This window comes from Myotis brandtii, unplaced genomic scaffold (genome assembly GCF_000412655.1).
Source record: "Myotis brandtii unplaced genomic scaffold, ASM41265v1 scaffold196, whole genome shotgun sequence".
Taxonomy (NCBI): Eukaryota; Metazoa; Chordata; class Mammalia; order Chiroptera; family Vespertilionidae; genus Myotis; species Myotis brandtii.
This window is the reverse complement of record NW_005357311.1, coordinates 3040152-3062584: the sequence shown is the minus strand read 5'-3', so window position 1 is coordinate 3062584 and position 22433 is coordinate 3040152. Positions and strand designations below refer to the sequence as shown.

General features: G+C 38.5%; 1 protein-coding gene across 1 annotated transcript in view; it reads left to right on the top strand.

The window, feature by feature from the left end:
- The window catches only part of SLC16A9 (solute carrier family 16, member 9), a 32218-nt gene that overhangs the window by 5002 nt on the left and 4783 nt on the right, over window positions 1-22433 (top strand). The window contains exons 2-3 of the mRNA XM_005865110.2: window positions 7460-7603; window positions 18649-18744. Coding sequence (XP_005865172.1) covers window positions 7460-7603; window positions 18649-18744 — 240 coding nt within the window. The remainder of the gene's footprint in view (window positions 1-7459; window positions 7604-18648; window positions 18745-22433) is intronic.

Here is a 22433-nt window from a genome sequence, read left to right as displayed (position 1 = left end):
CCAGTTATTCAAACACTAATATAGGTGTTGCTGTGAAGGTATTTTGTAGGCATGCTCAAACTCCATAATCAGTTGACTTTTAAGAAAGGATGATTATCCCAGATAATCTGGTGGACTAATTCAATCTGTTGAAAGGCCTTAAGAGAAGAGATGAGCTTTTCCAGATTAAGAAGTTCTGCCTGTGGGCTGTAGTTCAGCCTGTGCCAAGTTCTCACCCGCCCTTCCTTGCCTAGCCAGATCCCACAATTGCATAAGCCAATTCCTGGTGATAAACCTCTTAATATATAGAGTTGGTTTATAGTTGTGAGTACATGGAACACAGCTTATTCTTATATTATGATTTATTAATTATATTATTTTCCGTAAGAACAACTGTAAACCTATTGTTGCCCCAACCTACATGTCTTCTTCTGGTTCTGTTTCTCTGGCTAAAACCTGAATGATACAGAAGGAATGAAAGGTAACTGAACTAGTTCAAGAAGGGTGGGACCATTTTTTAGACAATAGAGTTGCTGAAACAGCAGGGAGATCTTTTGTTTCTACAAAGTCCCTCAAATTGCTGAGTCAATAAATCTATCCCTAAATTAATCTAGTGCAGGGATGGAAACATCCGCCTGTGGGCCGTGTAAGGCCTGAGAAGTCATTTGGTCTGGCCCTGCCAAGGCAACCACAGGTGGGACTTGAAATTCAATAAATCTAGGAGCTATTTTTCATGGCAACATAAATTTTTGTTAAGTGATTTATATTAAGCAGATGATGTTGTAAATATACAAATGGCCCTTGGCAGAAAAAAGGTTCCCCACCTCTGTTAAGTGAGTCATTATGGCCCACAGGCTTGTTGAATGTGAGTGCTGGCTGGCAGAGCTGGGTGTGATCATATATGTAGAGTTTACTCCCAAGCACTGTTACCTCTTTCAAGCAGGACTGAAATTCTGCCTCCTACAAAGATTCTGTTACAGTGGCCAGTTCACAGAGTATTAGGTAGTTCCAGGATTGGTGAGAAGAATGGCAGGTTTTAGTTAAGCTCTCCTCCATCCCTACATAATACTGTCAAACTAACCAACAAACAAAGCAGTCAATACTGTACATAGAATCAAGGATTTGAGTGGGTGCGGCTCCTTAGTGCCTTTCTCTTCCTCAGAGAGATGATGAATTTAAAATTCTTGCTCTCAGGAGGTCACGGTTCGAGTCCCGGTCAGGACTCATGCCTGGCTTTCGGGCTCCAGTCAGTGATTCTCTCTTATCTTTGATGTTTCTCTCTCTCTCTCCCTTCCTCTCTGAAATCAATAAAAAAAAAATATTTTTTTAAATAAAATAAAATTCCTGGTCTCAGCAGGAGGAAGGAGTGCTCTTTTGTTGGGTCCCTTGCTTTATAGGAGGAAGGTAGGACTCTTGTGGGCCCAGTCTACTCAGCTAGGAAATCCTTGTTCCACTGCAATCACAACCTGGTTACTGCTCTATTTTCTTTATCATTGTACCATTGTTGTAGGCAGCTAGAATGGCACTGGGTGTTAGACTGGTAGGGTCAGACCAGACCTGGGTTCAGCAACTTCAGTACTTGAGTTCTGGCTAGGAAAGAATTCAGAGCCAAGACTCAAACTATAAGAGAACATTTATTTAGAAATCACAGAGGTAGAAGAAGTAATTCATAGAAGAAATGGGCTGAGGAAACAAGTTATAGAGGCCAAGGAGGGCCCTTGGAGCTTGGAAGTGAGGAAGGTAATGGTAACACCCCTAAGGGGAGGGAGGGGAGAGGGAAAGGTGGGTGTGTGCCCTCAGGCGGGAGAGCCCACTCCGTACTCAGTCCTAAGAGTTTTATGGGTGGAGATTTTAGGGCAGGTCTCAGGGAAAGATCTTAATAGGATATTTATCAGCTTTCCAGGTGTGTCCTTTCAGGGTTGGTGTCTCCACTGATTGATTGGTCGGTGCCAGGACTGGGGGGTCATTATTCAATGCAGCTGGTCCTGAGGTCAGCATGGGGTCGCTTGTCTAGTTTTGCTGCTTTTCTGGTCCTGGAGCTGAAATACAACAGAGGCCAAATGTTATCTCTAGTGAGGAAAGGTCAGGGGTCCAAACAGCATGACGAGCCATATGCTAGGGGAGGGAAGGTCACCCTAGGGCAAGGTCCCACCCTACAATTGTCCTTTGCTAGGCACCTGAGGCTTTCCATCCTGGTGACCTTCTGTACCTGGCCCATCGTCCTTGCTCTGCTCATGTCTGTCTAAGTGCCTCCCACACCATCGGCCTACATATGGCTTCAGTGAAGCAGGCCTGGCCATCTGACCAATTTTGGGACTCTGAAACTTTCTGGAAGAGAGAAGGGCATGGAAGTGAATTTATGTCCTGAAGGGAATAATTTCTTTCCCGAAACTATCTAATAATAATAATTACATATTGGAAAATCACATAACCAGACTTCATGGCTCAGTTCAAGACTTAGTTCCTTGGCCCCTGGTGATCTCCCTGTTCTGTAAACCCAAAACACATGATCTGGACCTTTCTTTTGGTGCTTATTGCCAATGACATTAGATTCTTATGTGTGTTTATTTTGTCTTTTGGTCTAAGTCCTGGATCAGAGAAAAGATGTCAGGTTTTCCTGTCGCATTGCTGTACATTAATAACAAACAATCGGGTGCTTATTGCCAATGACATTAGATTCTTATGTGTGTCTATTTTGTCTTTTGGTCTAAGTCCTGGATTAGAGAAAAGATGTCAGGTTTTCCTGTCGCGTTGCTGTACATTAATAAACAATCAGAAGGATAAATGAAGAAAACAATCCCATTTACAATTGCATCAAAAAGTATAAAATACCCAGGAATAAACTTAACCAAGGAGGTGAAAAACTTCTACTCTGAAACTGTAAGACATTGATGAAAGAAATTGAAAAGGACACAAATTAATGGGAGAATATACCATGCTCATGGATTGGAAGAATTAATATGGTCAAAATGACCATATTACCCAAAGCAGTTTACAGATTAAAAGGAATTCCTATCAAAATACTAATGTCATTCTTTTCAGAATTAGAACAAATGGGACCACAAAAGACCCCAAATAGCCAAAGCAATCTTGAGAAAGAGGAACAAAGTTGGAGGTATCACCTTCCCTGATCTCAAACTATACTACAAAGTTGCACTAATCAAAACAGGATGGTACTGGCACAAAAACAGACACACAGGTCAATGGAGCAGAAGAGAGAGCCCAGAAATAAACTCTTGCTTATATGGTCAACTAATCTATGACAAAGGAGGTAAAAATATGCACTGGAGTAATGACAGGCTCTTCAACAAGTGGTATTGGAAAACCTGGACAGGTACATGCAAAAAAGAAAACTGGACCACTCTCCAACAACATATACCAAAATAAACTCAAAATGGGTTAAAGACTTAAATGTAAAGCTTGAAACCATAAAACTCCTAGAAGAAAATAGGAAGTAAACTATCTAACATCACTCTGAGTAATATCTTTTTGGACATGTCCCTTGAGCAATGGAAACAAACAAACAAATAAATGTGACTACATCAAACTAAAGAGCTAATACACGTCAAAGGAAACCTTCAGCAACACAAAAAGGCAACCTTACTGACTGGGAGAATATATTAGCAAATTAAAAATATCTGATAAGGAGCTGATACCCAAAATATATAAGAAACTCATACAACTCAATAACAAAAAATTAATCTGATTGAAAAATGGGCCGAGGACATGAAAAAAACATTTCTCTAAAGAAGACATACAGATGGCCACCAGACATATGAAAAGATGCTCAACATTACTAACCATTAGGGAAATGCTAATCAAAACCACAATGAGATACCACCCCACACTAGTCAGAATGGCTATTATAAAAAAGTCAACAAATAATATGTTGGTCAGGATGTGGAGAAAAAAGAATCCTTGTGTACTGTTGGTGGGACTGCAAACTGGTGTAGCCCTTGTGGAAAACAGTATGGAGATTCTTCAAAAACTATGGCTCAGAAATTCCACTTCCTGGTATTTATCAAAATAAAATGAACACAATCATTTGAAAAGATATATGTACCCCTATGCTCATTGCAGCATTGTTTACAATAGCCAAGATAGGAAAGCAACCCAGGTGTTCAATGATAGATGAATGGATAAAGAAAATGTGACATACGCACACACACACACATACACACAGACAGAGAAAGACAAATACCATATGGTTTCACTTACATGTGGAATCTGAAAACAGACAAACAAACAAAACAAAAAGATATTCATAGAAACAGAGACCAAAGGGATGGTTACTAGAAGGGAGAGGTTGAGGGAGAAGTGAAAGGGGAATATAGACAACAATATTGTAACAAGTGTACATGCTGACAGATGATTACCAGAATTAGTGGAGTGATCATATTTTAAGGTTTAAAAATGTTGAATCACTGTATTATACATCTGAAACTAATATAACCAATATAAGATTGTATACCAACTACACTTAAATAAAAATAAATTTTTGAAAAAGATGTCAGCTTTTCTCTAAGTAAGCAGCAGGTGGCAGTGTGGAAATAGAAAAATTTTTTAAAGCAGTTTTCAAATTGCCATTTTCATGTCAAAGAATTTCTAATCATTTTTTTCCTTAAGCTTAATTTTTTCAAAGATTCATGTATTAGGCAAAAGTGATTTAAGAATTTATTACACCTTCATCCCCACCCCTAGCTTCCCAGACTCTGGATTTCCTTGTGGAGTTAATAACATGCATTAAGGAACATAGATTTGAAGTCCTACTTTGAGGATGAAACAGGAAACTTTTTAATTATGCCAGCAATAATATCTGTGTTTCAATTCCGTTGTGCTTATTACATTTGTAAACACTGACTCTCAATGTAAATGCAATTTGTTAAACAACAGAGAAAGGCCATGCCCTTATGGTGTCAGACAACCGTTTATGAGATTTGAATCTTAAAATCATGAAGTATCTAAGTATTTCTCATTGGGTACACAGACAGCTCAACTATTAGGAAAGTTTGGTATTTCAAATGAATTTTTTCTTTTAAAACATGGGCACAGAATATTCCCCTCTGTGTGTCATATAAATATTTCAGTGTATTCTGTTCTGGCTCACACTGGAGAGGACCTGAAATGGCAGGGGTCAGTTCATGATCAGGGAGAAATGTGAAAGAGTCACAGGTATTGAGAGCTAAGTGCTATCTCAGTGGTCATAACCTCGTCTTAAATTAAATATGCACTTAAGCCATTCTCTGGTACAGCAGTTCTCCCTTATCTGCAGTGGATATACTGGTATTCCACTGGGTACCTGAATCCGTGGATAAGTATCCAGCCCTATATAAGCCATGCTTTTTTTTTTATACATCCATACTTATGATAAAGTTTAGTTTATAAATTAGGCACAGTAAAAGATAACAATAACTAATACTAAAATAGAGCGATTATCACAATATTCTTTATGTGAATGGCATTGGGGCCATTATTAAGAAAATAAGGGTTATTTGAACACAAGTACTGTGATACTGAGACAGTCAATCTGATAACCAAGAGGGCTACTGAGTGACTAACGCATGGATAGCATATACAGTGTGGATACGCTGGACAAAAGGTTAATTCACCTCCTGGACGGGACAAAGCGGGATGGCGAGAGATTTCATTATATGTTGCTCAGAATGGCACGCAGCTTAAAATTATGAATTGTTTATTTCTGGAATTTTCCTTTTAATGTTTGCAAACCACAATTGACTGAGGGTAACTAAAACCATGGAAAGGGAAACCATGGATAAGGGTGACTACTGTAATTGGCAAGAATGCTGGCCTTGGGGTCTTTGGATTCTGGCTCTACCACTTACTGACAATGAGACTATGGGTGGATTTCACCATTTCTCCTTTTGACATTTCTTAAGACTTTTTTTTATTGAAATAAAAAATACATACAGAAAAGTTTATATATCATGAGAGTATAGCCCAGTGAAATTTTCACAAGCTCAACACACTATCAAATGAGCACATTTACATCCTTCCATGTAAATGAGACTATTGGGCTAAATAACTTAATATCCTTTTATTTCTAACTAGAGGCCCAGTGCACAAATTCATACACAGGTGGGGTCCCTCGGGGTGGCCTGAGGAGATCAGGCCCCAGCTCGAACCCCCAGCCTCGCGGCCCTGCAGCCCTGCCTGGAACCCCGCCTGGCACCTCGCCTTGGCCTGGAGCCGCCCGCTCACCTGCTCCACCATCCTGCCGCTGTCCCAATCTCGTCAGGGCCCATTGGGGCTGGCAGCACCTCCACTGCTGCCCACTGCCAGCACTACATCACCAACGTCCACCATGTTCCGCGCTGCCCCCTGGTGGTCAGCGCACATCATAGCTAGTGGTCAAACTCCCAGTCGAACTCCTGGTCAAACGACCACCTGAGGGGACAATTTGCATATTAGGCTTTCATTATATAGGGTATGTTAATCTCTGTAGTTGTAGGTACATTCCAGATACAGTGCTGGTGGGAAGGAATTTCACTAGCACTTAATGCTATTCCATGAGAAGTTGCCCACCTATACATAGAACAGATCTAGGTAATGGTCACTTTTGCCTGTCGGTCAACAGTGTGCTGCCTTCCCCAGATTCCAGGTTACACATGGAATGTAGGACAGTGGAACAGACCGACCCATCCCTGGATGGGAGGGTGCTTTTCCATTTGGCCAGAATATTCTCTAGGAAGAGAATAACGACTTCAACCCCACCTCTTCCCTCCACAGGGTTGCAATTGCTTGTATTCAATCAATCAACACATCCATCTGCATCATCAATTATATGACAGGTCTTGTGCTGGAAAGAAGCTCTGGATAGGAAAGGTGCCTGGGACATGCAGGAGCCAAAAATCCTCAGAATATGAGGGTTAAGACCAAGGTCGCAGGAGTCAGACTAACTGGGTTTTTACTCTGTTTCTATTCTGGTGGCGCTGCTGCTGCCGCTGGCATCACTGAAGAATGAGCACAGTTTGGGCACTTCCTTGTGCCAGGCCTTGTGATCAGCGTTACACCTGCGCTCTTATTTGTTCTCCCAGGAAACGCTATGAGGTGGCCTCAATTTCAGATGAAGAAACTGAGACACAAAGAGATCAAATAAGTTGCCTGAGATCAAAGAGCCAGCAGGTGGTAGTGCTCAAATTTGAAGAAAGTCTCACTCAGAACCCCCCACTTAACTATGTGACCTCACCCCCATCCTGACACGTCAATTTCCTTATCAACAGAAATGAGGGTAACAATAGTATCTACCTCCCAGGGTTGCAGTAAGATGAAAATGAAAGGAGGTTGTTTATGTGAAGTACACAGTGTCCAGCACATTGTATACACACTGGAGATGCTTATTATTATTTTAGTGTTGTTATTTTATGATGCAAAGAATCATTTTACACTTAGGGTGGGATGGATAATGATTGTGAAAAGGAGATGACTGGGACATAAGTGAAGGTTTCATTTCTTTTTTTAGGTCCTGTCTGCAGCCTCTGTGTCTCATCGTTTGGAGCAAGACCCGTGGCGATCTTCAGTGGCTTCATGGTGGCCGGAGGCCTAATGCTGAGCGGTTTTGCCCCTAACATCTACTTTCTGTTTTTTTCCTATGGCATTGTTGTAGGTAAGAAACCTAACCACTGTAACTTTCCTAAGCTCCAAGAGCTCATCATAACTTTCCCAATGTCCGCTTCATTATTTAGTTAATATAGGAGGCGAAAATGTTCATTAATAATTTACTATCATTGGTCAGTTCACCAAAAATTGTTGCCTTGGTAAAATGTCCATCAGCGAATCAAAATATTTGAAATGAAAAATGTGTTTTAACAGTGCACCTTATGGTTTCTTTCAAGGGGCAGGAAGGCATTTCATTTCCGTGCTTGTCTCTAAAGCACACAAAAAGGAATAAAGAGAGGGGGCAATAGGAGACATGTATGTGACTAACATCTGTCATTTCTCACTGACCTAGGGAGTGGTCCCTTTCATATTGGTCGGTTAAGCAGGGCTGTGTTCTAAACATCCTGCTGTGTCACACCATCTGTCATCACGACCCTGATCACAAAGTCAGAAGAGAAGTAAAGAGTAGATTGTAAAGCACATAATTTGTTTTTAAGATAAGGCATGATTGAAGAACACGGAGTGGTGGGGATGACTGATGGTGACCTTGATTACAGGAGGGGAAAAGCAGAGCGCTCGGGGCTTGAGAGTTCTTTGGGGGTTGGGGGATGCTTTGGTGATGTGCTCTACTAATTGTATTCAATGTTTAACATCATCAGATTCAATATTTGTAGGAGCTGCTTGTAGGGAATTTGAAAAAGACTCCCGCTTTTTAAATTTTTTCTTAGTGTCTGAAAAAGCCTAATTTGTTGACTACCAATATTTCTCTCTTTTACTTGAGACTGTTTCCCCAATCCTATATAATCAAAGGCTAATATGCAAATTGACCGAACAGCTGAACGACCTGTCTCTATGATGCACACTACCACCAGGGGGCAGACGCTCAATGCAGGAGCTTCCCCCTGGTGGTCAGTGCACACCCCCAGGGGGAGTGCCACTCAGCCAGAAACCGGGCTCATGGCTGGCGAGCACAGGGGAGGTGGAGGGAGCCTCTCCCGCCTCCATGGCAGTTGGACATCGCCCGAGGGCTCCCGGACTGCGAGAGGGTGCAGGCCGGGCTGAGGGACCTGCCCCCCTCCCCCAAGTGCATGAATTTCATGCACTGGGCCTCTAGTAATAAATAATAGGAAAAATAGCAGCTAGCATTCACTGAGTACTTACTGTGTGCCAGGGTCTGCACTAAGTGAGGTATCTGATCTCATTTAAACTTCCCAAGAACCTGTTTTATAAAAAAGGAAGGTGAAGCGCAAAGTGAAATGACCAACTAAAGCAACATAGCGAGAACACGTGGGGTAGGGTCCACTCAGTCTGACACCACATCCTGACTCTTTTACATTTTTGTAATTGTTTTTAGTGCTTTTAGAACCCAAAGTTTATTTTAAATTTAACTACATGCCCTAATACTACTCAGATATTAATCTAATATCTGAGAGCACATATTATATGTTTGATATTTTATCTCTATAAAGCTTAAGACAGTTTTGAACCTGTAGCTACAGATATATTGAGTAATCATTTTGCATTCTTGTCTGAAATAATAAAAATAAAAATGTAGATATCTATGTTTATTCATGATGGGATTATTCCTTTCAGAACACAGGACAAATTATTTCTTCCAAGACAAAATTTATTTTTGGATTGTTCTTTTTGCATAGGAAATTGAATCATTAAATTGAACCATTGGTATGATTTGGGTATCTTCCCTAAACTCTGGACTAATCATTTAAAATTTCACAGGGTTTTGCTCCTACTCATGGTTTCTAGAGAAAGCCTTTATGAGCACATATTCAAAGTTTTCACTGACCTAAAAACTAACAAAAAGTGACACATTTGCATTACCTATAGATACAAATGATTTTTTAAAAGAAAAAATTAGCTGACATTGCCAAAGATTTATATATGTTTGATTGTGTTGGAAGAGTATCTAAGGATATATACTAATAGAAAGAAAAAGACAAAATTAACTAACTCCCATGATTAAATTTTAAAATTTCTGTAGCAACGGAGAGAGTTTTACCAGCTTGTGAAATTGATTTGGTTCATGTTATTGGAACCTTTCAATAGCTAACCTGGTCCCCCTCCCCTATGAACCCATGGTCTTCAATTCATTAGATATTGGTCTTGATTTACTCTTGTGGCGGCTGCTGGTGGTGCTGGTGGGGTCACAGAGCATCCACTTGGCTTTCCCCACTATGGTAACTCTTACTCCACTGGCCAAGAAACAGTATGTAGAAGGTTGTACTAACATGTATGCCTGCTCCATTAAAAAGCAGCAACTGGGGAAATGACTGTTGGATGGATCCACGGACTCAGAGGGCCTGCTGTGAGCCAGACCTGGGCCATGATCCTACACATTACCTGCTTCCCCCAAGTGACCCCACTCTAAAGGGAGACCGTGTAAATACCTCAGGTTCCTAATTAACAATGTCAGCTTGTACCCAGAGTCCAACAACACTCAAAACACATCCCACTTATCCCGGTGAGTGATCACCTAAATGCCGCCGTGGTTCTCTGTGGGTAAAGAGTCAGGGTATGGTTATCTACTTGTCATTGTGGTTGTTGCAATGTTTCTTCCTCCCGGCATAACCAGCCTCTCCTCTAGTTGATGGATTCTGGTTCAAAACGGGCTCAGGTCTGGAGAATATGTATGACTCTGATGTGGTGATAGATGCATGATTTGAAATCATGCAACTAGGAGGAAGTGGCCAGCTCATGGAGAGACCCTTGGGCTTCGGGCAAGGAGACATAGGTTCTGTGAGCTTGAGCAAGCACCTTTATTTCCACAAGTGACTGTCCCCTCACCGGAAGAGGCGGGCTTAGCAACCTACTTCCTATAGGTCTTGTGGGGACTCTATGAGGCCAAGCAAAAGATTTGAGTTGGGTTTCAATTTATAATTAAAAAAACCCACCCACTCTGGTAATTATTGGGGCCCTGTGAGCTACTCCTTGCTAGCAGATTATTAACAGTTATTCCATGGTTGTCTTGTTTGTGGTTTTATTTCACCAGTAGGCTCACAATATAGGGCTCATAGAATATTTGTGAGATACATAAATGAGATAATAATGAATAGTGACACATCCATTCTGTCACCATTTGAAGTAGAGTATCCAATTGAAAAGGCAGTGACAGGAAATTATTACCCAGTCTAAACTCATTCTCCTTTCTGTATTATGAGTTCCTTAGGAAAACACAGGCAAGATGCAGTCTAATGATAATATTCATGGAGCACCAGCTCTGTGTAGAATTGTATTCTAAGCATTTTCATTCATCAGGAATGAATGAAATGGGCTCTTAAGATAGACAGACTGGCATAGGGAAGGAGCAAGCATTAACAGGAAGGCTCTGGGGTCAGACCACGTGGGTTAACTGTATTAGATCCACTTGCCAGCTATGTGACTCCAGACAAGTTACTTACCTTGTGCTCTCATTTTTAAAAGTGAGCATAATAATAGCATCCAACCTATAGGGTTTTACAGATTGATGAGATAATGCAGTAAATAGTAGCTAGTATAAACATTATTATTAGTTTTGTGACTTTGGAAAATTATTTAATCTCTCTGGCTTCTATTTTTATTTTTTATAAAATGGGACTAATATGAGTACAGAGATATTGTGACTGCTCATGGGAGAATGTGTATAGAGAAGCACACAGAGGTATTTAATACACATTTGTTCCCTTCTCCTTGAATTTCTTTCTGACCTCTTAGTTCAAGAGCACAGTAGCAATTTTTTCCTACTAAATAAGCTCTATGGAATCAGAAATATTTATCTAACAGGTTAAAGAATATAGAAAAAATAAAGTAATATAGTATCATGTTTAATCATCCTATAAAAGATCAAAAGAATGCTAAAGTGTGTTAATTGGCATAATTCTGTTTTACCATTTAATCGATATTTAAAAAAATAACATCTTGAACATATGATGTTATCTTGTTCGGTTTTTGTGTAGCTAAAATAAATGGCAGCTTGCCAGTCTTTTCATTGGCTATAAACAATGCTGCCAAACCTGGTAATTAAGGCTCCTGTTTTCTTAGTAACTTTCCTAAATCAGAAAAAAAAAGGGTAGCGGGAGACTGTGGATGGGGTGGGATGAGGAGGTACAGAAAATATGTCCTTAATGAATTTCTCAAGTGCCTTTCCAATCATTTCTCTTTGCTTTTCTGAAAAGTACAACTTCAAGTCAATTTCTTTTATTCTCTTTCTCCATAAGATATTTAGTTACCTGATTACTGTCTTCTTAATATTCTCTTCTTGATTTTTGGAAAATTTAATTTTCTTTTCCTTCATTTTCTTGGTAACATCTGCATAGGGGAGGGGAAAACCACATTTGTAGAAAACATAGTTTGGGGAGGGGAAAACCACATTCATAGAAAATCTGATTCTCTTACTCTAGTTCTAGCTATTGAGATAAAGGTCATTCTCTATATATTTCCTTTAGCCATTAGTTTTATAAGCTTTTTGTTTTTAATGGTTATATCATTAAAGATAGTCTTTTGTCTCTCATTGATGTTCAGTTATAATAAGGAACTTTGATCTTCTAATTAGTCTCTGGCTATATCCACATAATGCCATAATACTCAGGTAAAAGTGAAAAAATGTACCAATATAATAGCTATTTTTAGTACCTTATTATATTCTAGGTACAGATATTAAATATTTTTTTAAAAAATATATTTTATTGATTTTTTACAGAGAGAGAGGGAGAGGGATAGAGAGTTAGAAACATTGATGAGAGAGAAATATCGACCAGCTGCCTCCTGCACACCTCCTACTGGGGATGTGCCCGCAACCAAGGTACATGCCCTTGACCTGAATCGAACCTGGGACCCTTCAGTCCACAGGCCGATGCTCTATCCACTGAGCCAAACCGGTTTGGCGAGATATTAAATCTTTTGCATTTTTTATGTCTCTTAAGACTTCCAGTTATCTTGTGAGATTGTTTTAAAGATAAGGAAACTAAGAAAGTTCAAGTAAACTCTCAAATTCCCAAAGTCATACAGCCGATACATGATAGAGTTGGGATTTGAATCTATACCTTTGCTCTTAACAGTCAATGTCATGTTCAGGAGACTTGGGCTAAGTATATAAAATTTAGAGTCATGTCAATTAAAAAAAAAAAAAAAGGCCAACTACTTGGACTTTTTAACTTCCCATGCAGATGTTTTAGGCTGAAAACGTAAGAGTACTGACATTTAACTACTTTAACCTACATTTAGCTGCCCTACACTTGGATGCTCTAACTTTATTTATCTTTTTTAGCATCCTAAGTTACGTTCTCATTATTTCATTTCCAGGAATAGATATTTCTGTAATACTATGTGCAATTGCCAATCCTAACCAACTCTTTGAACAGGAATATGACGTATTGACTCAGATATTTAAAGAGGGTGTTGAAATGCTTGTTTCAGAATATACTGAAATTAATTCTCCAAAATGACCAAGAGAGAAGTCCCTACACTTTAGTGACCAACTGTCCCAGTTTGTCCAGGACTAAGGGCTTTCCTTTGATGTGAGGCCTCTAGTGGTCAAACGGGGGAAGTCCTGGGCAAATCAGAGTAAATTGGTTCCCCTCCGGCACACACAGAGTCTGGATTGTGTGGCTCAACCCTTAGCACGTCTTAATATTGCATATTAGAATGCACTGTTACTAAAATATTTTATTTTTATAAAAATAATACTGCGGGAAGAAATTTTTATATTACAAATTCAGGGGTTCGATAGATGTCTGTTCAGTTTCACACAAAAATATGTATAATCACAGGATATTTAAAAATAATTCATAGGCACTTTAAAAAATATGTACACCATTTCAAATTTTTTATTGCTTGTCCCCCCAAAATAAACCAAAATTTCATTTTCATGATTTTATTCTTATGCTAGTTCTTAGAGGTATTTGCTTTCTGTATTCTGATTAAGAAGCATTTTATAGCCCTAGCTCTGTTGGTTGGGCATCTTCCTATACACCAAAATGTCACTGGTTCAATTCTCATTCTGGCCACATGCCAGGGTTGTGGGCTTGATCCCCAGTAAGGGGAATGCAGGAGGTAGCCGATGGATGGTTTTCTCTCTCCCTTTCCCTTCCCCTCTCTCTAAAATCAATAAAAATATATTTTAAAAAATTTTAAAGAAGGATTTTATAATATTACAGTATTTTCTTTCAATTTAAAAAATATACATATATTTTTATTTATATACCCATATAAATACTATATATATGTATACATACCTAAAATTTAAAAAATGATTGTTGTGTTCATTTTGCTTATATATTTTGAAAACTTGTCATGGACTTCTTTCCATTCAATAAATATATTTCTACAACATAATTTTTTATGGCAACTTTAACAGACAGTTTTTAATATATATTGATTGGCTGCCTCCTGCACACACCCCACTGGGAATCAAGCCCACACCCAGGCATGTGCCTGGACTAGAACTGGAACCGTGACCTCCTGGTTCATAGGTCTACACTCAACCACTGAGCCACACTGGCTGGGCTTGAGTTGAGTGTTTGAAGGACACTAGGATATGGCCAGGTGGACACAGGTTGGAAAGGAAATGAGTGGTGGGAGAGGACATCCCAGGAGTTCATGTGCCCCTAGGCTTGAAATAGAGTGCAGTCTTCCCATGGACGTTTGTTTAATGAATGCACAGTCATATGGGAAGTTGCAAATCTGTCAAAGTGTGGTTGTAACAGAGGCCAGTGATAAAGACTTTTGCTTGGACCTATTGTAGGAGTGTGATGTGATGAGCATTATATGATAGCAGTTTAGAAGGTAGAATGGTGGGGAAAGTACCACAGGCTAAAACAGAGACTGAGAGGCTCTAGCTCAGATCAGAAGAGATGAGGTGAACTGAGGCAGGGGCAGTGCAGAAAGGCAGGGGGGTGGTGATCATTTAAGCAGTGAGTGTCATAAACCAGCGGTTGCCAACTGGTGGTCCATGAGGTCCGAAAGGTTGGCAACCGCTGTCATAAACAGCTTGATGTCTGGGTTGATGCAAAGAGATGAGGGAGGAAAGGGCCTTTGAAGTTGTGGTCTCACCCTGAGGTGTGAGAAATGGAACATACGGTGTGAAAAGGAAATGTTAGAAGCTGTAAATATATTTAGTTTCCACCTATTTAAGTAAAGGAAACAATTATATTTTACTAATGTTTATGCTTTCAGTTGTTAGTGATACAGATATTTAGTTTTAAAATTATTATGCTTATACTGAAGGTTTATGCTCCGATTTTTTTCCCACTGTTGGAAGTCTAGTAAAAAAATTATCGGAGACCAGGGGATGCTTTAAGGCAGTGGCTTCCAACCTTTTTAGTCTTGGGTCCCTTTGTACTTTTTTATTTTAGGACACTCAAGGAGCTTTTGATTATGTAGATTATATTTATTGATACTTATCCTGTTAAGATTTACTATCTTAAAAGCTGAGAAATTTTAAAATATTTGTTTAGCAATTTATTTCAAGATAATAACAAACCCACTACATGTTAATATAACTAACATACTTATTATGAAAAATAACTCTATTTCTGCCTGGCCAGTATGGCTCAGTGGTTGAGCATCGACCTATGAACCAGAAGGTCTCCTTTTGATTCCCTGTCAGGGCACATGCCTGGGTTGCTGGCTCCATCCTCAGTAAGGATAGTAAACATCATCATTGATGTTTCTATCTCTCTCTCCTCTCCCTTCCTCTCTGAAAGAAATAAAAATATTTTTAAAAGAAAGAAAAACAACTCTATTTTTTCATAACAAAACAAAATTGAGAAGAGTAACATTGTTTTACATTTTCACAAATATTTTTAATGTTTGGCTTCTAGAAGACATCTGCATTCTCCTATCTGCTCTGTACTCAGTTGTTGCAATATGTTTTTCTGATTGAAGTGTATGAAGGAAATCTGGTCTCACACAAAGGTATAGTTGGAAAATGGAGGAGATTTTAATAGCTTTTTCAGGTAATTGTAGATATTCTTTTTTGTCATTCAGTAAGAGACAATTTTCTGAAGGTTAATTGCAATTTGGAACCTGATACCACACCAGTAGACTTTTGTGCCCTGTTATATTAAGTCCATTTGTTTAGTCTGTACTTTGATCTCTGCATTCAAGCCTGATTTTGTAACATCATGAATTGGTTATTTGAAAAATAACAGTTTGTTGAGTTATTCGAGAATTTAGAAATGTTGGCACATTTCATTATACATCTTAAAAATCATTTTTGTTAGCATCATCAGTAGGCTCATCAGAAAATCTATATGTATTGGGAAGTGGTCAAATTCATGGTGATAGACACAAATTTCCAAAATTCTTGTTTTTGCTGAAATTTCTATCATTGGTAACAATGACTGTCAGTTGTTTCCCTTATTAATTTGTTTTCCAGGAAACATCTGCCAAATACCCAAGTCTGAATAAACTACTTTGTCATACATTCTTTCAAATACAAACAAGGTTACATGAGAAAAGTGGCTATTTTAGCTGACTAGTAAAACGATTACATAAGCGCTTTCCTTGCAAAAATTGTAATTCAGACTAAGCATTTTTTTAAAAATTGTGTTTGTTTTTACTGTGAGCATGTGATGGTGAAGCATAGAAGGTGTAAAATTTGTCACCAGTACCATGATTTGTGCTAAGGCTCTTCCAGTTTTACTGACCATCCGCATAAATGTGAACACAATGTAAAAAAACAACAACAGAGAGCATCTTAGTATTATTATGAAAACAGTTTTGACTTTACGGGCTCCATGAAAGATCTTGGGGACTCTGGAGATGTCTCGTTAATAATTGCTGATTTAAGATCATCCTGATACAGACGTGGGGAGGCCTCATGCCACCTTCTGCTTTTTGAAAAGTTTAAAGAAAAGGCATTTCAAATGTATGCTACATTTTTAAAAAAGCGAGATGATCTTATCTGAAACCCATGGCCTTACAACAATTTTTTAAAACTTATTTATTTTTAGCCAAAATTACAAGTTTAAAAGTTGCTATTTCAACTTTTCTAGACTGGCATTTAGTAATTGTCTTTTTGTGTGTGTGTCTAAATGCCTAACATTTGTAAGAGCCCTAACAACCAAATCACAGGAAACTAAATTCATCCCTCTTCCTTAGTGAAGAGTAACTATTTTATTTCACAAAATTGATTGTCCAGAAACAAGTCTTATATCATGTCTTAAAGTGTTCTATATGTAGTAAAAGAACTGTATAAACCAGTCCAACTCCTGTTTTAGTTGTTAGTATTTCTTCCCTGAACTCAGACGAAAGGATGCTTTATTTTAAAAGGTTTATTTAAGTGTAATTGTTTTAATCTATCTCATTTTTAAAGAAGACTTTTTATGCAATCAAAGATGATCATCTAAGTCCTGGGTTATTTTAAGAGCTGATTTCCTAGAATGTTTATGCGATATATTTGTTAAGTCCAAGTATTTTTTCTAATTATAGTACAGGTAGCAATTAAAAGTAATGAAAATGATCTTAATAACTTATCTAATGGGCCATGGTTAAAATTCAGTTTTTAGACTGTAGCTTATGTGTTATTTATAGAGTGATTCTTAAGAACAGGTGATGTTGCAGATGAAAAGCAAAACGTTATGGGTTAGAAGCCAGAGGAAATTTTTATGAAAAACAAACTGAGGTCATTAGGTACTCAATAGGGATGAAAAGTTTAAGCTAACAAACAAGAGCTTTGGAGGAGATAAACATTGAACGTTGGGTATCAAGAAAGGGAAGTTTACATTTACAGAAAAGTAGAGAATAGTATAACAAACAACTATATGCCACTTACATTTAATAATTATTCATCTTTTATTTTATTTGTTTTGTCTTTTTTTGTGAAGATACTTTAAACTAAAAGACATCATGACATTTTACTTCTAAATAAGGTAATGTTGTTATGAGAATGTCCAAAGTGATGGAAGAATTTATCTGAGCCAAACGGAGGACATGCCTAGAAGTAAGATCTCAAGAGATTGAGAAAATGCTCCCAAGAATGACAGTTTTGCAGTTCTTTTTATGTATTTGGAATCAAAGGAGGGAATTTAAGGAGATTACATAAAATCTATTGGTGGTAGGTAAAGGAGATGGGAGAAAGCAAGTTCGAGAAATCTCCCAGGTTGGATAAAAAATGGAGGGATATATACTCCCTTTACATTGGTGGGTACAGGATAGTTAACATTTTAACAGTTACAGTAAGTAGATGGTGTTCAGGCACCAAGATCGTGTGCTCCCTTGAGGGTGGCTATACCTTTGAGGAGTCTGGAAAAGAAAATTACTCTGGCATTTCAAAGATGTGTTAACCTAAATGCACAAGTAGGATGGACAAGGCTTCAGGCAAAGATAAACCTTTTACTAAGAAAGTTATAGGCCTGGTGCTTAACTACTTACCATGACCTGCCCCAAAAGAAATTTATGATCAGCTCACCTTGGGAGGTTACTTTCAGTCACTGTGTTTGTCAGATTTATGACATAATCCCTTTTTTGTTTATAATAACTTTCAGCTCTAAAAGAAAAAAAACTTACAAGTATACATTTTACTGTGATGTGTTAATCTGAAGACAACTAGGGACATGCCCGAGGGTCTTTGTTTTGCAAACTGAGGTGTGCAAGCTATGAGCTCTTGCAAAATAGGTTGGGATGATGAAAGGGATTTTATAAAATTGTTTAGAGGACTTAGAGGAGGAAGAACAGTGAGCGAAGGACAAGAACTTGGGAAGGGAGGCAGAGATATTAAATGGGCACATTTGATTAAACTTTGCTATTTGGTATGTGATTTAACCATTTTCTCTCCCTACAATATCTTAATTTAAACTTGCATTATTCATTTATGCTTTATAAATTGGATTATTTTTGTCAACTTGTCCCTGACCTTGCGGTGTGTAGAGTGGAAACGGAGCCTACATAAATGTGTCCATTGGAGCTGCACGACTAGCATTGAATGTATCTAGGAATTCATACTTGGAAGAGTTTCAGCCAGTTGGTGACAGAATGCCCTATTGGAATTATTCCCCCCCTGTTTTTGCATTGAAGTAATATATGTAATTAATCTATGCAATGTCTTCTTTTGTTTAGGTCTCGGATGTGGCTTATTGTACACTGCAACAGTGACCATTACGTGCCAGTATTTTGACAGCCGCCGAGGCCTTGCACTTGGCCTGATTTCAACAGGTACATTTTCAAAATAAGTACAGTATTGCCCCTATTCAGCCTTCTAATCAAAGTTAAAAGTTGGAAAACAGATATGTGTAACTACTCCCAGCTACCACTCAGGTAGCACCTTTTATTTATTTATTTTTTTTGCTCTATTACTACAAGGAAATTTTATTTTCCACTGTAAATGTGGCATAGCGTTCAGAAAAGCCTAAGATAGACATATGATAAACCATTTATTTCAAAGGTGTGTTAACCTAGAGGCACAGCAACACTGGACAGGGTCTGCTTCAGGCAAAAATAAATCTTTTACTAAGCAGTTATAGGCCTAGGGAATGACAACCCAGCCCAGTTAGGAATTTATGATGGATGAGATCACCCTGTGAGCTTACTTTCCATAGAACCCTTTTTCTTTGTCCACAAATATATCAGAAAGAAAGCTTATGGGCCCAGTAAATTGAGAGTCACGTGCTGGTGAGAACCTTGCTGAAGGAAGTGGACAGCATGTATATAAAGCACCTTATCCCTGAGAAAGACAGGAGAAAAGGAAGGGAAATGGCGACACCATCAGAAAGACGGATGCTGATAGCTCTCGACCTCCATTTATTGTGAAACTTACAATTCCCACACAAAAAAAGTGGAAAAGACTGATTTATGAATATAGCTCACTGACCTATGTGCGCAGCCAAAGACAGGCTGTTTACTCTTGCTGTTCCTTTAATAATCAAGAGATGATCACTGCGGGGGTGGAGAATATAAACATAAAAGTTTCTGGCCTCTGATATTTTAAAGTGGTGCTTTATTTTTCAGTTGGATTTTTTTCCTAGGCTGTTTAGGGAATTTATCAAAGTTTCTGTAGCCAAATGTCTTATGAGTTTGGTTAGGAGATAAAGCTGCCAAGTTTACTAAAAGCTGTACGTTTACGTACGCTCCTTGTTAGTGAGTGCGTGTTCTTGGGAAGCCAGGCTTTCAGATACGCTGAAGAACTTTAGTAGTAGATCTAACCACAGGATCCAAATTAATGTTTTGTTCCTGAGGCCAACCCAGGGGCAGCAAAGTGATTCCAGATGGAATTATATCTAGCTGGATATTTACTCAAGGTGGTTTAAAGAAGCATTGGCAGGTGAGAAATGGGAATCATAGTGTAGGGAGAGACATGGCCAGAATCAGAGGACATGGCTAAGATAGAAATGGGAACAGAAATAGAAAAAACAAGAAGGAGAATCCAGAACGGTTGAAATGCAGTTTCAAGAACCCGACAGGATCTCCCAAAAGTGTGGGGAGTGTGATAATAGGCATGGCAGCTTAAAGGACAAGAGGTCTTACCTCTCTTATATATTTTTTTGTAGAGGCACTATAATGATGCAACAGGCACAGGCCCTGGAGTCAGACCTGGTGTTGAATCCTGCCTGTGTCACATCCACTAGCTCTCTGTTGATGGACAAGTTGGTTAATGGTTCTGTTAACTATTAAGCCTCAGTTTTATGAACTGTAAAGTGGGAATAAAAGAGTCCCATCAGGTTATTGGGAATATTAAAAGAGTTATTGTGTAAGACACATGGCAAGGGCTCTAAAAGTATTAGCCATTATAATTATGACCTAGATTTCCCTGAATCTCCAAATTTATTTGTGCTGAAGATGTTGAAAATTGTTTATTGAGAGAGCTGCTCCTGCTTTTCACTCAGTCTAGGGAGGAGGGCATAAAGACTTGAGCCAAAAATGGAGCTACTATGGACAGTCAAGACTTGGCAGAATTAAGGAGTTTACAGTGTCAACTCATAGGGAGCTAGGTGAGGCAAAATTAGGGAGAAGCATGAATCTACTGTCTTAGTCTGTTCAGGTTGCTATAAGAAAGTACCATAGAGTGGACGGCTTATAAACAATAGAAATGTATTTTTTATAGTTCTGGAGGCTGGGAAATCCAAGAACAAGGCACCAGCAAATTCAGTGTCTGGTGAGGGTCCATCTTCTGGTTCACAGAGGTCATCATTTCATTATGTCCTCAGATGGCCGAAGGGGAGAGGGAGCTCTTGGGGGTCTCTTTTATAAGGGCACTAACCCCATTCATGAGGGCCTCGCCATCATGACCTAATCACCTCCCATAGGTCCCACCTCCTAATATCATCACCTGGGGGGCTAGGTTTCAGCATATGAATTTTGGGGAACACAGACACTCAGTCTATAGCATCCAACTTCAGTGAAAGAGATGACAAGCAACATATAACTCACAGTAGAATATTTTTAAATTGAACAGAATAGTGAAAATCCTTGCAATATGGGACCTAGTTGAAAGGAGCCTAGGCATTAAATGAAGGTTTTGGGAACTCGGTCTTGCTCCGTAGGGGTTGGTAAACTAATGCCCATGGCCCAAGTCTGGTGTACTGCCTGTATTTGGACAGCTCACAAGCTAAGAATGATTTTTGCTTTTTAGTGTAGTTTTTAAAAATCATAAGAAGATATTTTTATGGCAGGGGAAAATGATGTGAAATTCAAATTTCAGTGCTCATAAATAAAGTTGTATTGGAACACAACCGTGCTCATTCCTTTACAAACCTTCTCTGGCCCCTTTCTTGCTTCAGGGGCAGAGTGGAGCATTTACGACAGAGATTGTATGGCCCTCTATGGCTTAAACATGTATTCTCTGGACCTTTATAGAAAAAGATTATTGGTTCCTGGTGTTAATAGTTAATCAAAGCTTGAGTATCTCTCTTACTGTTTCAGTAACTGAACCTCAATTACTATTTTCCCTCTTTGTGATAATATATAACTTAGACATGCATGGAAGCATAATTCATCCTTTATTTCACTTCACCATTTACACTGAGGATTTTTAAATTAGGGTTTTCTTTTTGAAAATTAAAAAATTATAGTTTTCAGTTTACACAGTTCCACAAGAAAGCTCTGAATTACTCTTTATTGCCCTGAAAGGATTCCTGCATCTTTCTAAGCTTTGGCTGCATTCTTGTGAGGTGTAGGCTGGGGAAACTACTGTCATTGTGTAATTTGATTGTGCTGTCCTATCATATACTTAGCACATCATATGTATTCTATATATTTTGGTTGAATTAATTTAAATGTCTTTCTTATATTTCATGATGTTGAGGGCTAAACTTAGTTGATGAGCAATGGAGAAGTTGCTTATTTTTTCAATTTAAGGTCAAAATACAGAACTTGCAGAACGCCAAGAGTATTTGTAGGTATCTAATGTTAGGGCACTTTGTTAGGATCTATACAGAGATATGGTATTAGGCAAAAATGTGAATTAACAGTGAATGGAGGTTACTGCAGTACAGAAGTACATGAAATAGTGCTATTTTCTATTCTTTCGGTTTGTTTTCTGAAGTGCTTTTAACTTTGGGAGTATGTGTCACTTTTAAAAAGATAAGAGAAGGATTAAATTTGTCTACTTATTATCTTTCAATAGTCAGCAAAGAAGATACTATCTTACTACCCACAAAATGATATTATTGTAGCTGCCATTACATCAATATGAGCTACTAACATTTTAATGCAAAGAATGTTTAGGGAGGGCATTAAAAAGTTAACTTCTAAAATGTTAGAGAGGGACAACTGTGGTCCCAAAGAAAATGCTTCTTTACAAGTCTGAGAGTCATTTGGTTATTTGTAAGAATTTTTGATAAGATGGGTTTTTGCTGCAAGCATGGCATCCTGTTGGGGTTACGAAGTAATTTGGTATAGATCATTTT